Raw genomic sequence first — 19,118 nt, forward strand, 5'->3', positions numbered from 1 at the left:
ACACTACAATTTAGAGTTGTTGATACTCCAACTATATGCACATTTTGCAGATATTTAATAGTTTTTTTTTTTTTCAATGCAAAAGAAAAAAACATAATATTTGTAGCTTACCATTTTGTTGTAATATATGAACTAATTGAAAAAAGATATTAATTAAATGGCCAAGATATATGTCACTGAAGATGACTCTGACCTTATTTAAAATTTTATGATGAAAGAGTGCTCACTTGCACATATAGCTCATTAGGTAGCTAGATAGAGCACTAAAGAGCAAGAGATTCAATTAGTTATCTCTTACAAACCACTCCACGGCCATTCATCCCACTAGAGCAATTTAGATTGCCATACTTCAAATTCTCCAGAGAATTGCCTTCCGTGAACTGACCACTAAATCTTGCAACGGCACAATCTGTGCCAAAGAGACTTGAGGATGAGAATTCTTTGTCACCACCCAAAACAGGCATGACCACTCCCATCTTCACCTTACTCACATAGTTGCTCGCATAAGTTTGTCCCAAAACACCATTAACTTGGCCACTCAATGCATAAAACTTGAAGCTCAAGTCCAGATGAGCAAAGCAATCCTCTTGTGTGATCCCATAATTGTGAACACGTGAATCTTTCTCGGTTATAGGCACGACTGTTGCTTTGATCTTGAAATTTCCTTCAACCTCAACTTCTACCGAGTTAGTGTCGCGAAGCCTTATGATTGTAACACTGGGTGATGTCATGGACTCCCACTTGGTGCCTTCACCATCAAGCAAGTGTATGGGTTCACCGTTGAAACCTAGGGAAAGGCGGTCATTGGAGTCATCCCAAATTGATGTATTCTTTGCGCCAATGAAGAGATTGTGGGTGTCAAAGAGGATTCCTAGAGACTGGACCCAAGTGAAGTCCCTCTTCATGTTTTGGTTTCTTTTTCCAATGAAGCGAGCATTGATATGGAGATTAGAATCAGAAACTATACAGAAGTCTTGGCCTTTTTTGCCATGGAAGTAAAAGGTGATTCCATCTCCACCAACGAATCGGGGATCTTGGCACACGGCGCCAGGTCGGTTGCAATCTAATCAAAATTTGCATGTGTCAATGTTATCAAAATTTACTCACCTCATTTGACATATTTTCAAAACATAGTGATAGAGTTAGCATGCAAGAATTTTGTAGCATAGGACAATTATAGGATCTAGTTAATGTTAAATGTCACACCAATCATTGTATCTATATGCATGTCAATTCATGCAAAATGCTAAAGATAGTATCAACTTTTTTTCCAAAAGGATTACTAAATGACATGGTAATGATTTTGATTAATTAGTGTCATTATCATTTTAATAACATAATAAATAAAATTTATGAATTACTTGTAATTCGTAATACATCTAAATGAAGATATCTATTTTTATTTACTTGTTTAATAAGATTGTCACATATAAAATTTGGAAAATCCATATGTTTTCACTCACATACACATCAATCAATATATATATATAAAAGCAGAGACCTCATGTACTAAGCAGAGACCACATGCGGAAGTGCATGAGGTCCTGCCATGTGGCGCTTTATATGAGTTCTTTGTAGTTTGCACTCCTCTTTATGAAACGAAGTTGTATCATTCCAACCTCTGAAATTAAAACAATGCAGCATTTATGTTCAGAACTTAATTCCTTTCAGCAAAAAACAGTTCACTTATTTCTCTCTCTTAACTTTTCAGCTTCTTTCTCTCTTTTAACTCTTCAGTTCATTCTACCTTTCCAGTAAAAAAAAAAAAAAAAAAAAAAACTCTTCAGTTCATCTAGCAAAATTTGAACTCTTTCAGCTCCCCTTTCCATCAATATATAAATTTCTCTTCAGTTCATTTCTTTTCCTTTCTCTTCCCTCAATTGCAGCCAAAAAAAGTGTAAAGATTGATTGGTTTATATATTGATGGATCCACTCTTCCTCTACGAGCTCATGGACAACAACTCTTTCATCACTGTCTGGGGTGCTAAGTTTGTGCTTTGCAATGTTTGAGGGAACTTAGACATAGAGAGATTAAAGCTTTCAACTTTACCCATTGCAATCGGCGGGACTAAACTCAAGGAGGAAAAACACTGGCTCCTAATTTATCAAACCCTTCTTCTGTATCAAAGAGGTACAAAACTAATACTTTGTTTGTTCATTCTTTGCTGTTGTTTGGTAATGGGTTTTTGATAATTGGACTAGATGCTGGTTTTTTATTTTTTTTTTATTTGAATTGTTTGTTGGTTGAGATTTTTATTGTAATTTCTGTAATTTATGACTTGGTCTTTGGATAAATGATATAAATAGGTTACATGGGGATGTGAAAATTTGTTAAATTTGGTACTGTAGGCCTTAAGGAAAAGACAAGTTGATAAGTAATTTGGTTTTGTTGGGCAGGTAGAATGATCAATGAGGAAGAAGCTTAATAAAAAAAATAAGCTCCTCCACGCATGTGTAATCGAAGCATAGACCCGTGTATCTGTATGGGTTGGCTCACATTCAAAACATCAATTGAGGCCAAAATTTTGTGGATTCGCATTGCAAAGATCCCAAGAGTAATTATATATTTTATTTTGAATCCATAATGTTTGATAAAATGCTTGAAAGGAAATTTATAAATTTTATTTCGGACTTGACAATACTATTAATCATATTTGTTTGTTCTGTATTTAGTTGGGGATTAGAAACAATTAAATTGGGAAAAGTTTATTAAAGCACTTGCATATACATAGCTGCATTCATTTTTTTCCCTATGTTATATGCTAAGTAATCGGTGTTGTTTGGTTCTGAAGGATTGGTTGGTCTCACTGTGTTTTCTTTATTGTTGCTCATGCCAATTTTGGTTCAATGGTGTATCAACCTCTAACTAACACGAGTGAAAAAAAATAACTTAGCTACGGGTAAGAAAGTTTTTATTATTTTTAAGTAAATAATTTGGCAGCAAATTTTGGATTAAGGATTATTTGACAGAATTTTTAAAAAATAATCACAGCAATCTACCCATATTCTATATGTCCTACTAAATGACAAAAACTCAATTGCCAAAAATAAAAACAAAGAGAATCTTTTGTATAGCTTAGAATCTATATAAATTTAGAATCTTTTTGTATGAAAATCTGTCTTCTTCTTGGTACTAAAAGAAAATTGTTAAATATGTTTTACAGGTACACCTTTATAAAATATGTTGAACCATGTCTAGCTCAACCATCATTGAAACTACATACTTTTTTCATTTCATTGTACCATTGTTTGGGTATCATGGCCCGAGAGAGCCTTGACAAAATCAAATTGTGTTTGTTGCTTTGCATAGACATGAATCACTAAGTGACTTTGACACTATTATAGTTAAACTATTATTGAAGATGCTTGATAAGATTAGCGCATTGGTTAGACATGTCATATGACAAGGATAGGTTCAAGGAGTTTGATATGCACAATGAATGCTTGCAGTTAATTGGTTCACGATCAACTAAAGGGAACAAAATATGGCTATTTGCTTTGTGGTTTTTGTTATAATTGTAGGTGATTTCAGCAATGAAAATATCCACAATTTCCAAAACCACCTTACACAAAAGCTTTCAGCATTATCCGCGCATCGCGCGGGCAACCTGCTAGTATATATAAATCAAAGACATTTTACAATATTTTGCCTCGTAAAACTTTTGAGATCTCATAATTTACACGTTATTTTTTTATTTATGTATTTTAAATTCTATACAAATATAATCATAATAAATGTCTATTAATAATTACTATAATTTTTAAATATCATTTTCAGAAGAAAAAAAATTATATTTTATTAAACTTTTCCATACATTCCACGGGCTAGCAACCCATATGTGTATATATATATTTGTTCTTTTTAGAGTTTCTAATACTGCTAAAACTAAACAAAAATAGGATTGATAGACTATTCCTAAAACAAGTTTAAAAGGAATCACCTATTCAAAAAAGATTTTGAGATGGAATCATATGTTGGTACTCGTAAATTTAATTCCTAAAGAAGAAAAGAAGAAGGGAAAAAAAGATGCAAGGACAAACTTACTGCAAACGGGACTGCAGGTAACGCAGTCGACCTCACATTGCTCGGGGCAACCACTAGGACAACTATGCTCCATGGCATAGCAGTGAGGGTAGTTCTTATTCATGCATTTAACTTTCTTTCCATCAGAACCCAAAGCTGGGGGAGGTGGAGGAGAAAGCGAAGAAGGGGGAGTGGGTGTTGTCAAAGGAGGTGGTGGGGGTGAAGAATAAATAGTGGTAGAAGGTGGTGGAGGTGGTGAAGAATAAATAGTAGAAGGGGGTCGAGGTGAGTGCTTCTTAAGCTTTGGTGATGGCAGTGGCGGCGATGGTGGTGGTGGAGGGGGATGCGAAGAAGGGGGAGTGGATGTTGTCAATGGAGGTGGAGGTGGTGAAGAATAGATAGTCTTAGGAGGTGGTGGAGGTGGGGAAGGATAAATGGTAGAAGGAGGGGGTGGAGAGGGTGAAGGATAAGTTGTTGGAGGTGGCGGCGATGGTTGGGAGTCAAGACTACAAACAGGTTGGCACGAGGCACAATCCACCTGACAATTGCGAAGACAGGAGTCAGGGCAATATAGGTCTCGATGGTAACAATCAGGGTAGTTTTTGTCTTGGCATTTCACTTTCTTCGCCTTTTGGGGATCTGCCTCGGCCACCATCACCGCGAAGAGGAGGAGCAAACACACAGTCAGGCTCGCTATGGATTGAGCCATTTGATTGTGAAAGAATATTGTTTCAGTGACTGTGGATATGGTTTCCTATGTCCTCTACATCCTCCTTTTATAGAGAGATTTTGAAAGGTAGGTTGTTCAGGTTGTGTAGCCTCAAATTTAGCATGGGCTTTCACGCTTGTTTTCTACGTGGAGTGCTCTTTAGACTTTACTTTAATTCCAATTGGTGCTTTCATCACATGCCCTCTCTCAAAAATTCAAAAGTCAAACCTCAAATTCTTGATTAATTTGTACAACATCAAAACTGATCCTAACATTTTCCAAAAACTCCTAACTCTTAGTACTTCATTTTAAATGGAATCATATATGCTGCCATAATTTTTCTCGATGCATGTTATGTAATTCAAAATAGATTAAACAAACTTTCTTGAATCCCTACGTATCCTCTGCGTGGGGATTGTCCACCTTAGGATGATTATTATGTGAAATTAAATCAATAATGCTTGATTTCCTATCAAAAAATAATAATAATAATAATAACAATAATAATGCTTGATTACTGGTTTTTTGTTAAACGATATTATCAATCATGTATGCCATTTCTCAACCAAAAAAAAAAATCATGTACGTGGTACGCCATCCTTTTGGCTAATTAACAATGTAAGCTTTCTTCTTCTCACTTCAATAAATTTCTTTCTAAGTGTTCGAATTGTGTGTGTTTGACTATAGAAAATGAGTATAAGTGTATCATTATTCTTTTGAGTATATGAAATTGCGTAATATGTGTGACATGGTAACTAATGAGTGATAACCATGTTTATACTAGTGCAATTTTTTCCTTAATGAACTTAAGATGATGAGAATTTAGGACCATGCATGGTGTTTTTCCTTTTTGTAAGGTTGAATTTATTCAATCATTTTGTTGGCTTTATTTCATACCAAATTTGCTTGTAATTCAGCATTTAGAAACCCTGTATTTAGGTGGGAATCATATAAGGGTAGTGTGTGAGAGAGTGTGAATAAAAGCTCAAGAGTGTGCACTCAAAAAGAGCCTCGCGACTAGTTTGCGACTGGCAAGTCGCCAAAGCTGGCACACATGTGAAGCATGCAGGGGAGCTGAAAGGTCACGCCAGCTATTGCACTACAAGACAAAACTTCCAGTCTGGCCAGGTAATTAGCTCGCGACTCAAACTCGCGACTCGTTCCAGTCGCGAGCTCGAGTCGTCAGAACACCCTGTTTGGTTGTAACTGACTCTTTGCATTCCATACACACCCTATTATAAATACCCTTATACCCATGAAATGTAGAGAGCTTCCAGAGAAAATTTTGAGAGAGAAACCCTAGAAAAAAACAAGATTGACTTATCCACAATTTTCATCCTTTGATTCTTCAAATTTCTCTACTCTCACCCTCTCCATTGATATATTCTTGAGAGGTATATTTAGCCAAATCCTTATCTCACCATATCAATATCTGTGAAAAAGTATTTTGGTGCTTGGGAAGCAATTCAGAAGGGACCAATTGATTTTGGTTGATGCAATGGGCTATTGCGAGATCATGTAAGCTAGAGAAGACAAGGTTTAGTGGGTAAATTAGGCTTGGAGAGTCTTCTGCTATTCATGTATCCCAACTTTATTCTCTAGTAGATTATTGACCGCTTGGAGGGTGGCGGAAAGGTTTTACGCTGAGAACTTCGGTTTCCTCTTCGATAACACATCGCTGTGTTGTCTTTGTGTTTACATCTCTCTTCCCTTAATCTTTGTCTTTTAATTACTGTTGTGGTTGTGATTAATTATGGTTTAGATTGTTTTACCAATTCGATTTTAGCTTATTATCATATTCCACATATACATTGTTTGATTATAAGCTTGTGTTGGTAATTTATAAATTGGGGGTCTAAACATTCATAGGTGTTTTATACACTATTTGAACATTCACTTTTGAATGTGTGTGACCACCGTGATGAGGTTTCATGACCATTTAAGGTGTTTTACTTCATAAGTATGTGTTGGTTTAAGATGATTTTGGAATAGAATTTCATGAAAATTCAAGGTGTTTTATCACATTATCACATAAATTTGTTGAGTTAAGATAAGGTTTTATGACCTTTAAGGTGTGTTTTGCCTCATGAATGTGTGATTTGAATCAAATTTTTATGCCCATTTAAGGTGTTTTACTTCGGGAATGTGTTGATAAAGAAGTCACGTTGTTCCCCTCGAGAACTGAATGTGATGTTTTTCTTAGGAATTTGTTGAAACTTGAAATGCAGTTGAATGATCAACTTGAAATGTAGGATTTCGCACTGAGATTTGAATTTTTTTTTTTTTTTTTTTTTTTTTTTTTTTTTTTTTTATCTTGTTGAAAATGTATATTGAAATTTTTGATGCACTAAGAAATCAATTCCTTTCGAGAAAATTTGATGATGTTCATTTGTGATTTCGCATGAGATTTAGGTGATTGAATTCGGAGTTTGAATCCACTGGGGATTTGGTGTATCATTACAATGTCCATTCCGCTCGGATTAAATTTGAAGCATTTAAAACTTGGAATTTTCAATCATTCATTGTAAGGGGGCATTTTTGCAATTTTAGAATTTCAAACATGTCAAAAATTTTGAATCCATTGGTAACCTATATCCTTTCTTTTCTTCTATGGCACATTGGCACTGACCTTAGGAAGGAATCTCTCAAGTAAAGATCTCATAACTTTTCTCACTATTCTAGGCTTAGCAATCTTTTTATCTATGATGAAATTTAGAATTTATCATGTCCTTGAGTTTAGCATAGAACTCATCAAAACTTATAAATTTTTTATTCAGCAAAAAAAAAGACTCAGCTTGTTGTTCCTTGGACCATCTGGCCACAACAATTTAAGGGATGGTCCAACCCTTCTCAACAGAACCAGACTTTATTATCAATTGATTTCAAAAATGTACACATGCAAACTTTCCATAAGCATAATTGTTGCAATCAAAATATGGGGGAATAGTCAAAGGATCACACAAGGTAAATAAATCCAAGCAAGGTGAACCTATGCTTTGATACCAATTGGAAAATGTTGTTTATACCCCTAAAGTCGGCTTACTCCCAACTTTATAAATTTTGCAATTAATATGTCCAAGTAATTAATAAACCAATTTCAAGTTCAATATGTATAAAGCAAATAAATTAATAACAATTACACGAACAACTCACTCATCCACCAACAAAGAATAGTTCACAAAGTGAACTCAATCAAGAAAAACATGCTCTTCGGGGTCAAGCCCAACTCATCAAATCCACTACAAAGATTGTCGGTGATACGGGCTCACTTACAAGACTTCTCGCTCATGTCAAGGATAATGCACCCAAGCTCCCCGCTTTTGCTCTAAACTGCACACTCCAGCCTTGTATCTTCACAGTTATTTGACGCCGCAAGTCAATGTGCCGACCACCAAACCAATCTCTTGGCTAATTACTTCAAGGTTTCTTAAAGATTTTTCTTGTCTTTATGGCTTCAAATCAACACTCCAATAACATAGGTGGAGATCTTGTGTTTTGTAGAGTAATCTCCTCTCAAGAATATGTCAATTGGAGAGGGTGAAAGACTTCGTGGCTTTGGCAACGTTTTCTATTCAAATTCTTGTATCATCTTTCATTTTTGAACATTGGGAGTTTAATTTTTTTCCTAATATGGTGTAGATTACATTCATGGGATGATTGGCTACAAATAAATTGTGAAAGCAAGGTCGGTTGCCTTCCTTAACATGTCCACTTGACTGAGAGTCGTGCGAATGTCATGCAAAACTTTCTAGACTCCAATAGCTTTTTGAATTTGTTTGATTTCGCTCGGCCAATCATCGATTTGCCTGATCGAAATTCCCAGGCTTGTATAGTTAACGACTTTTCTCTTACTCCATCCTTACTTAGGTCAAACGACTACAAATGAAATTGAAGAACAAATACATTTAAAAATTTTCATTATAAATAAACTTTATCCTAATACATTGTGATTTAAGTGGATCCGGTTTGGGAGGCTTCACCAGGAATGCTACTATCATGACACTAGATTTTGGCGGCTAGCTGTTGGCACTAAAAAATTGGTCAGTTAAAGCCTCCCCAGTTAGTAGCAACCCAGCTTATAATAGATAGTTGCATTTTGAAAAATGAAAATGGAAACTCTACTCTAAAGAAATCTTATTAGCATTCTTAAAAAGCCCTTGCTTCCGGCATCTAAACAGGTACGTACGAACTTTACAACTGTAATTGACTTAGCAGGCAATCCATGGTGCTAATCTTATTTATTTTTATTATTTTTTTAGGAAACATGATGTTTATCTGAAAAGAAAGAGAGTGGAAAAATTATTGACTTTACTGTTTTTCATAAAGTTTTGACTTAGAAGAGAAAGGAAAGAAAAGATTCACACTAATATTTGGTCCTTGTAATTTGGATTACCATTCAATTAGATGTCTAAATTTTTAATTTGTAAACGACCCAGCCTTTCAATATTTTTATATGTCAACGTCATTTTATTAAAAAAAGATTAATTGGAATTCAAAGGTTAAAATGAAATAGCATACGTTCATTTAAGTTTTTTTTTAAATAAAAAAATCCCATAAACATAATAAGCAAGTTAAAATAATTTTTAGTTTTTATAATGAGTAATTTTTGTGCTTAGTCTTGACAAGATTTATAGGGATGGAGACTTTTCTCTTGAACCCCAAAAGAATTGTAGAAAAAAAAATAATAGGGCTTGACTTGAATTCAATGCTAAACTAGAAGCGTCAAGATGGTGATGAGTAATTTTACCCTAAAAAAATTATTATGAAAAGTATTTTTAAGTTATTAATTTTCCCTATGGATATAATATCTCAAAAATAAATTCACTAAATTTTAGATATCATATTCCTGTAAGGATGATACTATTGACACATATATTAAAAAATAATAATAATAATAATAATAATAATAATTAAAAGAATACCGACTTAGTTGAACAATCAAAACTTTAAAGACTTAATTGTTTATTACTCAAATTACAACTTACAAAACTAAAAGTTATTTGCAATAATAAAAACAAAAGGTCACATCATCCGTGGATACTTAAAAACTATAAATATATAATTATATATTGATAAACCACTAAAACCAGATGCATTACTTTAGCCAAAAAAACCAGATGCATTACTGTTTGGTCAATGCTAATTCTCAGGGGTGGAGGGAAGGGGGGGGGGGGGGGGGGGGGGGGGGCGGCGAGGGGGGTCAAATGCCCCCCGATGCCCCAAAAATTCTCAAGTAATATATAGTATAAGGTCTTATTTGCATACACAAGGACAATCAACTTTTTTAAATACATATTGTACTTGTACTATGTATTAGTTCACTGTAGGAAAACAATTTCTTACTTCTCCACCACTATTTTGTTGAACAGAATTATGAAAAAAAAAAAACTACTCTCACTCACTAGTCATTATAGCACCTCAAAAAAATTGAGGACCACAAAATTTTTCACAACTTTTTATCATAACTGTTGCATGACAGAGTATGATTGTTAAAAAAAAAAAAAAAAAAATTGTGAGTTTATGTGTTAGTATTTGTTAATCACTCACAGTCTGCCATATCAAAGTTTTGGCAAAAATATTGTGAAATAATTTATGGTCTAGAACTACTCATAGTACCTTTGTTACATATAGCAATTTTTTCTTTCCTCACTAGCATTTTTCAGTCTCAGACCCAAATATTTTTTACAAACCCAAATTTTAATTGTATATGACAATTACATTTGCATGTAGTTGTTTATTTATTTTTTTTATTAATATCAATTAATATTTTTTCGAATTAATTTTACTCTCTTTTGATCTTGCCCCCCCAAAGCTAAAATCCTGGCTCCGTCACTGCTAATTCTCATGAAATCTCAGCATGAACCCATGTCCATGTGGAACTGGTATCTTTAATTATAATTCAGTAAAACTTATAATTTCTGTCGTCGTACTTTCGTTGATACGTAATGAGAAATAGATAAGAAAATAAGTAATTTTTAATGTTTGTTTACAAAAGGATCAATCGTAAGACTCATATAGAAAGACGCAATACCGAGATGAGACAACGTAAGAATTTATATTAGTAATCATTGTTGAGTAATACATATAAGTGAAGTCCTACATTGAATAAAGATGAGAAGAATGAATGGTTAATATAACATAATTGAGCACATATCCATAGGGCTTAAGTCTTTTGGGTTAAAATGTGTCTCTATATGTTATATTAATCACTCAAGGAAACTCTCCAAGGTGTTTATTTCCCCAACAAGTGGTATCAGAACCCATGGTGGTGTATGGAAAGCCCAACAAAGGAATATTGCTAATGGTGCTAAATAATGGTGTGATGCAAGATTCCCATGGACATGGACGTGCGGGGTTCTCATGGATGTGCGTACGGCGTTAACACGTGGTTCTCATGGATGGTGTACAAGAATCCCATGGATGACGCATTGATGAAATGAAAAGCCAATTAGGCGAGGGGGAATGAGTAGGACTTGTTCATAGCCCATAGAGAGGTCTTGAAACTCATAGAGAAGTAGATTCACACATGAGGGAGAGATTGTTGAGTAACACATATGAGTGAAGTCCCACGTTGAATAAAGATGAAAAGAATGAGTGGTTAATATAACATAATTAAGCACATACCCATAGGGTTTAGGCCTTTTGGGTTAAAGTGTGTCTCTATATACTATATTAATTACTCAAGGAAACTCCCCAAAGTGTTTATTTCCCCAACAAGTGGTATTAGAATCCATGGTGGTGTATGGAAAGCCCAACAAAGAAATATTACTAATGGTGCTAAATAATGGTGTGATACGAGGTTCCCATGGACATGGATGAGCGAGGTTCCTATGGATGTGCGTGCGGGATTAACACGTGGTTCCCATGGATGGGGTACGAAAAAACCATGGATAACGCATTGATGAGGCAAGGAGGAATGAGTAGGACTTGTTCATAGAGAGGTCTTAAAGCCCATAGAGAGGCAGACTCACACGTGAAGGGGAGATTGTTGAGTAACACGTGTGAGTGAAGCTCCACATTGAATAAAGATGAGAAGAATGAGTGGTTAATATAACATAATTGAGTATATACTCATAGAGCTTAGGCCTTTTAGGTTAAAGTGTTTCTCTATATGTTATATTAATTACTTAAAAAAGCTCCCCAAGATGTTTATCTCCCCGACAATCATATAGGTTACCTTAGTTTGGACTTTGGAGATTGCTTGGTTGGGAAGTGAAGGCTTTCTTGCACTACATGAAAACACGAACTCCTTATATTATTATCCTTACGATTTTTAGTGCTGGCTAAATTTCATGACAAAATTTCTTATGAATAAAGTTTCTATTGTAATTGTTTTTCAATTTCAATTGTAATCATTTGGTGTAAGAAAGGATAAAGTCATTTGAGCGTAGATCTTGGTTGATTTAATCTAGCACTCCCCTTTTAATTAAGGTAGAGACGGTTTAAACCCAAAACCTCTTCCTTTGATATAATGATAAACATTCTCCCAAAATCTTAAGTTATTAAGAATTTAATTATTTAATCTAACAGTCCCCTCATGTGTAAGCATCAATTATTACGTGGAGTCCAACATGTGAGAAATTTTTAAATATGAGGTAAGGTGGAAACATAATTTGAACGTAAAAACTCTAATTCTGATACTATAATAAATTACCAATAATTTAACACTTTCTTTCACGTGTAGACCTAAAAACGGCCGTTGTTAACAAACGGGCCAAACACGTGTCATGAGACTAAACTCATCCTTATTGAATTGAATTGCATTTTAATTGTCTCAATTCCACAATTTTCTCTAGCAATCAATTTCATAATTTTCTCTTGAAATCAATATCTTGATTTGGTTTTCAATGACATGGAAAGTGAGTTATACTTTCTAGCACTCCCCTCAAGTTGTGCATTAATCTTCGATGAAATGTACAACTTATGGAAATTTGAATCGAAAGCTTGATCTATCTTCCAATGTTTTGAACTTCCTATTTTCTTTTCTTTTCTTTTCTTTTCGTTCAGTACAAGAAAATATAATTAACCGAAGAAAGTGTAACTTGGTACGAACCAATGTAGGTGCTCGATGACACATGAAGATAACAATTCCACTATAATTAATGGCAACAAATCTTCACATAGTGAATTTGATGAGTTAGGGTTAGCCCTAAAGTGATTTTCCTGTTTGGGTTTTCGCTTTGTGAGCAATTCCTCATCTTTGTGTGTAAGTTATTTTTTTAATTGTTGTTTATTGTCTTTACCCATATTGCACTTGACATTGATTAACTAATTACCTGGGATTTTTAATTGCAATATTAACAAAATTGGTAGTAAGCCATACTTGGGTCCAAACAGTGTTTTCAATTTTCAATTGCGATGCCACGAAAAAATTAAGAGTTTTGACTTCTAGATTCATCTAAGCTGCATAAACACGTATAAGAAGTGTTACTGATCAGTGGAGCATAGGGATCTCTTATAATTTGAGTCAGTTTTATTTTTGTTGATCATTATTAAGTACATATGAACTAATTGAACAAATACATTAATGAAGTGACCAAACATATGTCATTGCTGATCACCTTGACCTTATTAAAATATTTATGACAAAGAGTGCTCCAATCGCTTAGCTCTTTTAGCTAGACAGAGTACTAAAGGGCAAGAAATTAATTTGATTCATCATCTCTTACAAACTACTCCACGGCCGTTCATCCCGCTAGAGCAATTTAGATTTCCAAACTCCAAATTTTCCAAAGAATTACCTTCCGTGAACTGACCAGTAAATCTTGCTACAGCACAATCAGTGGCAAAGAGGCTTGAAGATGAGAATTCTTTGTCACCACCCAAAACAGGCATGACCACTCCCATCTTCACCTTACTCACATAGTTGCTCGCATAAGTTTGGCCCAAAACACCATTAACTTGGCTGCTCAATGCATAAAACTTGAAGCTCAAGTCCAGATGAGCAAAGCAATCCTCTTGTGTGATCCCATAATTGTGAACACGTGAATCTTTCTCGGTTATAGGCACGACTGTTGCTTTGATCTTGAAATTTCCTTCAACATCAACTTCTACTGAGTTAGTGTCACGAAGCCTTGTGATTGTAACACTTGGCGATGTCATGGACTCCCATTTGGTGCCTTCACCATCAAGCAAGTGTATGGGTTCACCATTGAAACCTAGGGAAAGGCGGTCGTTGGAGTCGTCCCAAATTGATGTATTCTTTGCGCCAATGAAGAGATTGTGGGTGTCAAAGAGGATTCCTAGAGACTGGACCCAGGTGAAGTCCCTCTTCATGTTTTGGTTTCTTTTTCCAATGAAGTGAGCGTTGATATGGAGGTTGGAATCAGAAACTATGCAGAAGTCTTGGGCCTTCTTACCATGGAAGTAAAAGGTGATTCCATCTCCACCAACGAATCGGGGATCTTGGCACACAGCACCGGGTCGGTTGCAATCTGATCAAATTTGCATGAGCAAATGTTATCATAAATTTACTCACCTCGTGTGACATATTTTCAACATATAGACTCTTATAGCATATATGCACACTTAGTTTATACGCATAGGCCATTATAGAATCCAGGTGAAATGATAAACATTACACCAATCACTGCATGAATGCCAATTCAACTCAAAAAATAATGTATTAAAGTTGCAATCAATTTGAATACAAAAAGTTTACAAATTGTGATAATAAATATGATTAAAATCATCTCAATAATATAAAAAATAATTGTCTAAATTAATTTTTATGATATCGGTAGTACATAATTAAATTTATCATACTTATATAATAAAATTTATAATACATCTACCCTCACTATATCTATAATTTAAAAATAAAAATAATGATAACATAAAATAAAATAAGAGGTTTTTGAGTTTACAATAACTTCCTATAAAATAAGTTTTTGAAAATCCATATTTTTAGACATAATTATTTTAATATATATATATATATATATAAATTCAATTTTGGAGTAATATATAGTGTTAAACTACACAAAGATAAGACACTATTGGCCGGTTTGGATTAAAGGTGAAGGAGGAGGAGTAAAGTAGAGTAGCTAAATTTGTCTCAAAATTATTTTCACCAAACTCTTTTCTACTCTCCTCCATTCTCTCTCCTTCCTCCATCAATCCAAACAGACCCTATTTCCAAACAAATAGTTATAAAGAATCACTTATTCAAAAGCAGAAAAAGACTTTGAGATTGAATCATATGTATCGTTACTCGTTAATTTAAGTTCTATATAAAGAGCAAAAGTGTAAGGACAAACTTACTGCAAACGGGACTGCAGGTGACGCAGTCAACCTCACATTGCTCGGGGCAACCACTTGGACAACTATGCTCCATGGCATAGCATTGAGGGTAATTCTTATTCATGCATCTAACTTTCTTTCCATCGGAACTCAAAGCTGGGGGAGGTGGAGGGGGATGTGAAGAAGGGGGAGTGGGTGTTGTCAATGGAGGTGGAGGGGGTGAAGGATAAATAGTCGTAGGAGGTGGTGAAGAATGAATGGTAGAAGGCGGCGGTGGAGGTGGTGAAGAATAAATAGTAGGTGTGGGAGGTGGAGGAGAGGGTGAAGGATAAGTTCTAGGAGGTGGAGGAGGCGATTGCTTCCTAGGCTTTGGTGGTGGTGGTGGTGGCGGTGATGGTGATGATGTACAAACAGGTTGGCATGAAACACAATCCACCACACAAGTGCGAGGGCAAGTTGTAGGACAATATTTGTCTACATGGTAACAAGTAGGGTACTTTTTGTCTTTGCATTTCACTTTCTTCTGTTTTGGTGGTCCTGCCTCTGCCACCATCACTGTGAAGAGGAGAAGCAAACACACAGTCAGGCATGCTATAGATTTAGCCATTTGATGATGAAATGAAAGAATATTGTTCAAATGACTGTGGATATAGGTTCCCTATACTCCCCCTTTTATATTGATTTTGAAAGGTGGATTAATTGGATAGCTTGTGTAAGCCTCAAATTTAGCATGGGCTTCACTTCACGCTTGCTTTTTTACGTGGAGTGCTCTTTACTTTAATTCCAATTGGCTGTCACATGCCCCATCAAAAATTAAGAAGTCAACCTCTAATAAGTCTTGATCAATTTGTACGTCAAAACTGATTCCTAGCGTTTTCGAGTTAGACATGTAGTCTTTGTAGGGTAGATAAAAACTCCAAACTCGGTATTTACATTTTAAATAAGATCATGCTACTATAAATGTTCTTGAATCCCTAGCCTCTGCATGGGGTTGTCGATCTTATATTAGGATAATTATTTTGTGAAATAATTAAGTCTAATAATGCCAGAGTACTGGTTTTTTTGTCAAAATTAATGATATACTCAATCATGTATGCATGCCATTATTTTGGATAACAATGTAAGCTTTCTTCTTCGCTCCTACTCCAATCAATTCTTTCTTGTATGTAGGCCTTGTTTATGTCATTTCTACTAGTAGTACTAGTATGACCGTAGGAATCTTGTTTGGATTTTTGAGTTTATGAAATTGTGTAACATGTGTGGCGCGCTAATTACCAATATAGTGATAATCACGTTTAAACTAGATAGTTGCATTTGGAAAAAAGAAAATGGAAACTCTACTCTAAAGGAATTAGGAATCTCATCTTAGAAAAAAAAATACTCAAAAGAAATCTTAGTAGCATTCTTAAAGCCCTTCCTTTCGGCATTTAAATAGGTACTAACTTTACATCTGTAATGGACTTGCGAAAAGTCTAGTAGGCAATCCATGCATGATGCTATTCTTTAATTGCCTTCAGGATAAATGATATAAAATAGAGAGAGAGAGAGAGAGAGGGGGGACTAAACGATTAACTGTACTGTTTTTTACATAAATGAGTTTTTTTAACGTATATATAAATAAGTTTTGAGTCATTTGACCTAAAAGAGAAAGGAAATTTCTAACTAATAAACTCCAAGTACTTGCAATGTACTTTCGGTCCATGTAATTTAGATAACCATTCAATTAGATGTCTATTCTATGCCTTTCAATATTTATATGTCAACAAAGATTAATTGGAATTCAATGGTCACAATGATGCGACATACTTTCTTTTAATTTTTTTAAGAAAAAAAAATCTCATTAAACATAAGCAAGTTAAAATATTTTTAGTTTTTATATATGAGTACTTTTTTGGGTTTATTCTCTTGGCAAGATATATAGGGATATGAACTTTTCTCTTTTAGAGCTTCAACCCCAAAACAATTGGAACATAAAATAAAAAACATGAGTTAGGCTGTGTTTGTTTTGGCTTCAAACCATTTCAAGAAATCATTTTCCGTAAAACCGTGTGTTTGGTTGCACATGAAAAATAGAATTTTCCAGATTTGCATTTCAGTTGACCGTAAAAAGAAGCCTTTGACCCAAAAATTATTTTACATTTCTATTTTCACTTCAAACCATTTCCGGACCGAGCTTCAAACATGCAGAGAGAGAGAGAGAGAGAGAGAGAGAGAGAGAGAGAGAGAGAGAGAGAGAGAGAGAGAGAGAGAGAGAGAGAGAGAGAGAGAGAGAGAGAGAGAGAGAGAGAGAGAGAGAGAGAGAGAGAGAGAGAGAGAGAGAGAAACGGTGAGCAAGAATAGACCGAGCTCCAGTCCGACGACCACAGACCGAGCTCCAGTCCGACGACCCACACTCCACCGGTCTCGTCAATCGCAGCACCGTGCTGATCGCACCGGCCTCTTCGATCGCAGCACCGCGCCAATCAAGCAAAGATCAACTCCAACACCACTCGATCTTGCCTCCGCCGCGCGACCTCGCCTTCGCCTCCACCGCACGATCTCGCCTCTAGATCGAACCCAGTCGCCTCTCTCTCTTCCTTCTTCTCTCAATTTGACCGGATTTGATGAATTTTTTTTCTGGGTTTTGTTTCTTTTGTGTTTCTGTATTGAGGAATGATATTATATATTTGTTTGGCAGCTGAAAAAAATATGAGCAACAAGTAAAAAATGTGTTTTCTATGGTATTTTCAAGAACACAACCAAACACCAGAAAATATTTTTCAAAACATTTTTTGAAATACAACCAAACACTTGAAAATATTTTCATTTCCCAAAAATATTTTCACCTGAAAATATTTTACACCCGGAAAATATTTTACACCCGGAAAATATTTTACACTAAAACAAACACAGCCTTAGGTTCAATGCTCCAATACACTAACTAGCTAGACCCATCAAGATGATAAAATATAACTTGTCCAAAAATATGTTATAAAAAATATTTTTAAGTTAATCTTCCATATGGATATCACATGACTCAAAAATAAATTCACTAAATTTTGGATATCATATTCCAATAAGATGATATTGACTCCTTAAAAAAGAAATTGTTAATTACAAATTACACCCCTGAAGTTTTTGAATGATTGGATTTTACACCCTAAAATTTCAAAAACTTGATTTTACACACTGAATTTTGGTTCCGTTAGCAATTCACCTCTCATGATTAGTTTTTGCTGTTAAGTGACACATCATCATATTAATATATTTTATTTTTGACAAATCAACCCAAAAATTACATCGTTTCAATGATGGCCAAGTGAAGAGCTAACACAATCAAAACTACATCATTTCGGGCCTAAACTTAAAACACAAACCTCTAGCTTAAACGACACCTAAACTCTAAAATCAAAAACAGAAACCATAAACCCAAGCGACGACTCAGCTCAACCCAGCTCATGAACCCAGCGGCGGCCAGCAAGTACAAATCTAGCAACAATAACCCTAAGAACTTACAAACCACTGCAAACACCACCAATCACGGCAAACAATTTTAGCATCAAAAATCACAAACCCCACCCTCTTTGACTGAAAACCTAGGCCTACTGCATGCATCCCTCTTCAAGAACCAAACCCAATCACAGTAAAGCCCACCAACTATAATCTCCAGCGAAAGCCACCTTCAAGTACCAAATCCACTCACACCACCTTCAATCAACAAGCCCACTGAACCAATCAACAGAGAAACCCACCTTCAGACACTAAACCCACTCGCACCACCTTAATTCAACAACCAAACAACTACAAATTCAGCAAAAATAACCTTAATAAAAAGCGAGAAAGAGAGCTGGAAAGAAATGAAGGAGAACTGATGGTTTTACCGTTGCTGTGGCCATCACAGTCGAGGGGTTTGGGTTAGGAAGGGGATTTTTTTAGAAAATAACAACAAAACCCAAACAATATCATTAGTTAGGAAACGTTTTAAACTATTTTGGATTCTAGCAATTCGAGTCTAAAGTGGACGATTTTTGTGTTATGAAATCGAGTAATTTTTACTCGATTTTGCTTTTTTGCCAGTACCTGAGGTGGGCCCAATATGCCAGAAATCGAGTTCAATGTAGTCGTTTTGTAAGAGTAAAAAACGAGTTCAATGGACTCGTTTTC

The 19,118-nt window shown here is 35.2% G+C and overlaps 2 protein-coding genes and 1 long non-coding RNA gene across 3 annotated transcripts; 1 reads left to right on the forward strand and 2 right to left on the reverse strand.

Moving 5' to 3' along the window:
• Positions 1–110: 110 nt before the first annotated feature.
• On the reverse strand, positions 111–4,752 carry LOC126722060 (uncharacterized). Its single transcript, XM_050425216.1, has 2 exons — positions 4,046–4,752; positions 111–1,063 (listed from the first exon to the last, which is right to left on the reverse strand). Exons 1-2 carry the CDS (start codon positions 4,731–4,733, stop codon positions 288–290), a joined length of 1,464 nt encoding a protein of 487 aa, XP_050281173.1. The 5' UTR covers positions 4,734–4,752; the 3' UTR covers positions 111–287.
• Positions 1,733–2,791, forward strand: LOC126722069 (uncharacterized). Its single transcript, XR_007653961.1, has 2 exons — positions 1,733–2,131; positions 2,398–2,791. It is a non-coding gene; the product is annotated as an uncharacterized LOC126722069 (long non-coding RNA).
• Positions 4,753–13,173: 8,421 nt separating the features above from the next.
• Positions 13,174–15,604, reverse strand: LOC126722075 (uncharacterized). The gene is made up of 2 exons (XM_050425232.1): positions 14,997–15,604; positions 13,174–14,167 (listed from the first exon to the last, which is right to left on the reverse strand). Exons 1-2 carry the CDS (start codon positions 15,580–15,582, stop codon positions 13,392–13,394), a joined length of 1,362 nt encoding a protein of 453 aa, XP_050281189.1. The 5' UTR covers positions 15,583–15,604; the 3' UTR covers positions 13,174–13,391.
• Positions 15,605–19,118: the final 3,514 nt, after the last annotated feature.

The sequence above is a fragment of the Quercus robur genome, chromosome 1 (genome assembly GCF_932294415.1).
Source record: "Quercus robur chromosome 1, dhQueRobu3.1, whole genome shotgun sequence".
Taxonomy (NCBI): domain Eukaryota; kingdom Viridiplantae; phylum Streptophyta; class Magnoliopsida; order Fagales; family Fagaceae; genus Quercus; species Quercus robur.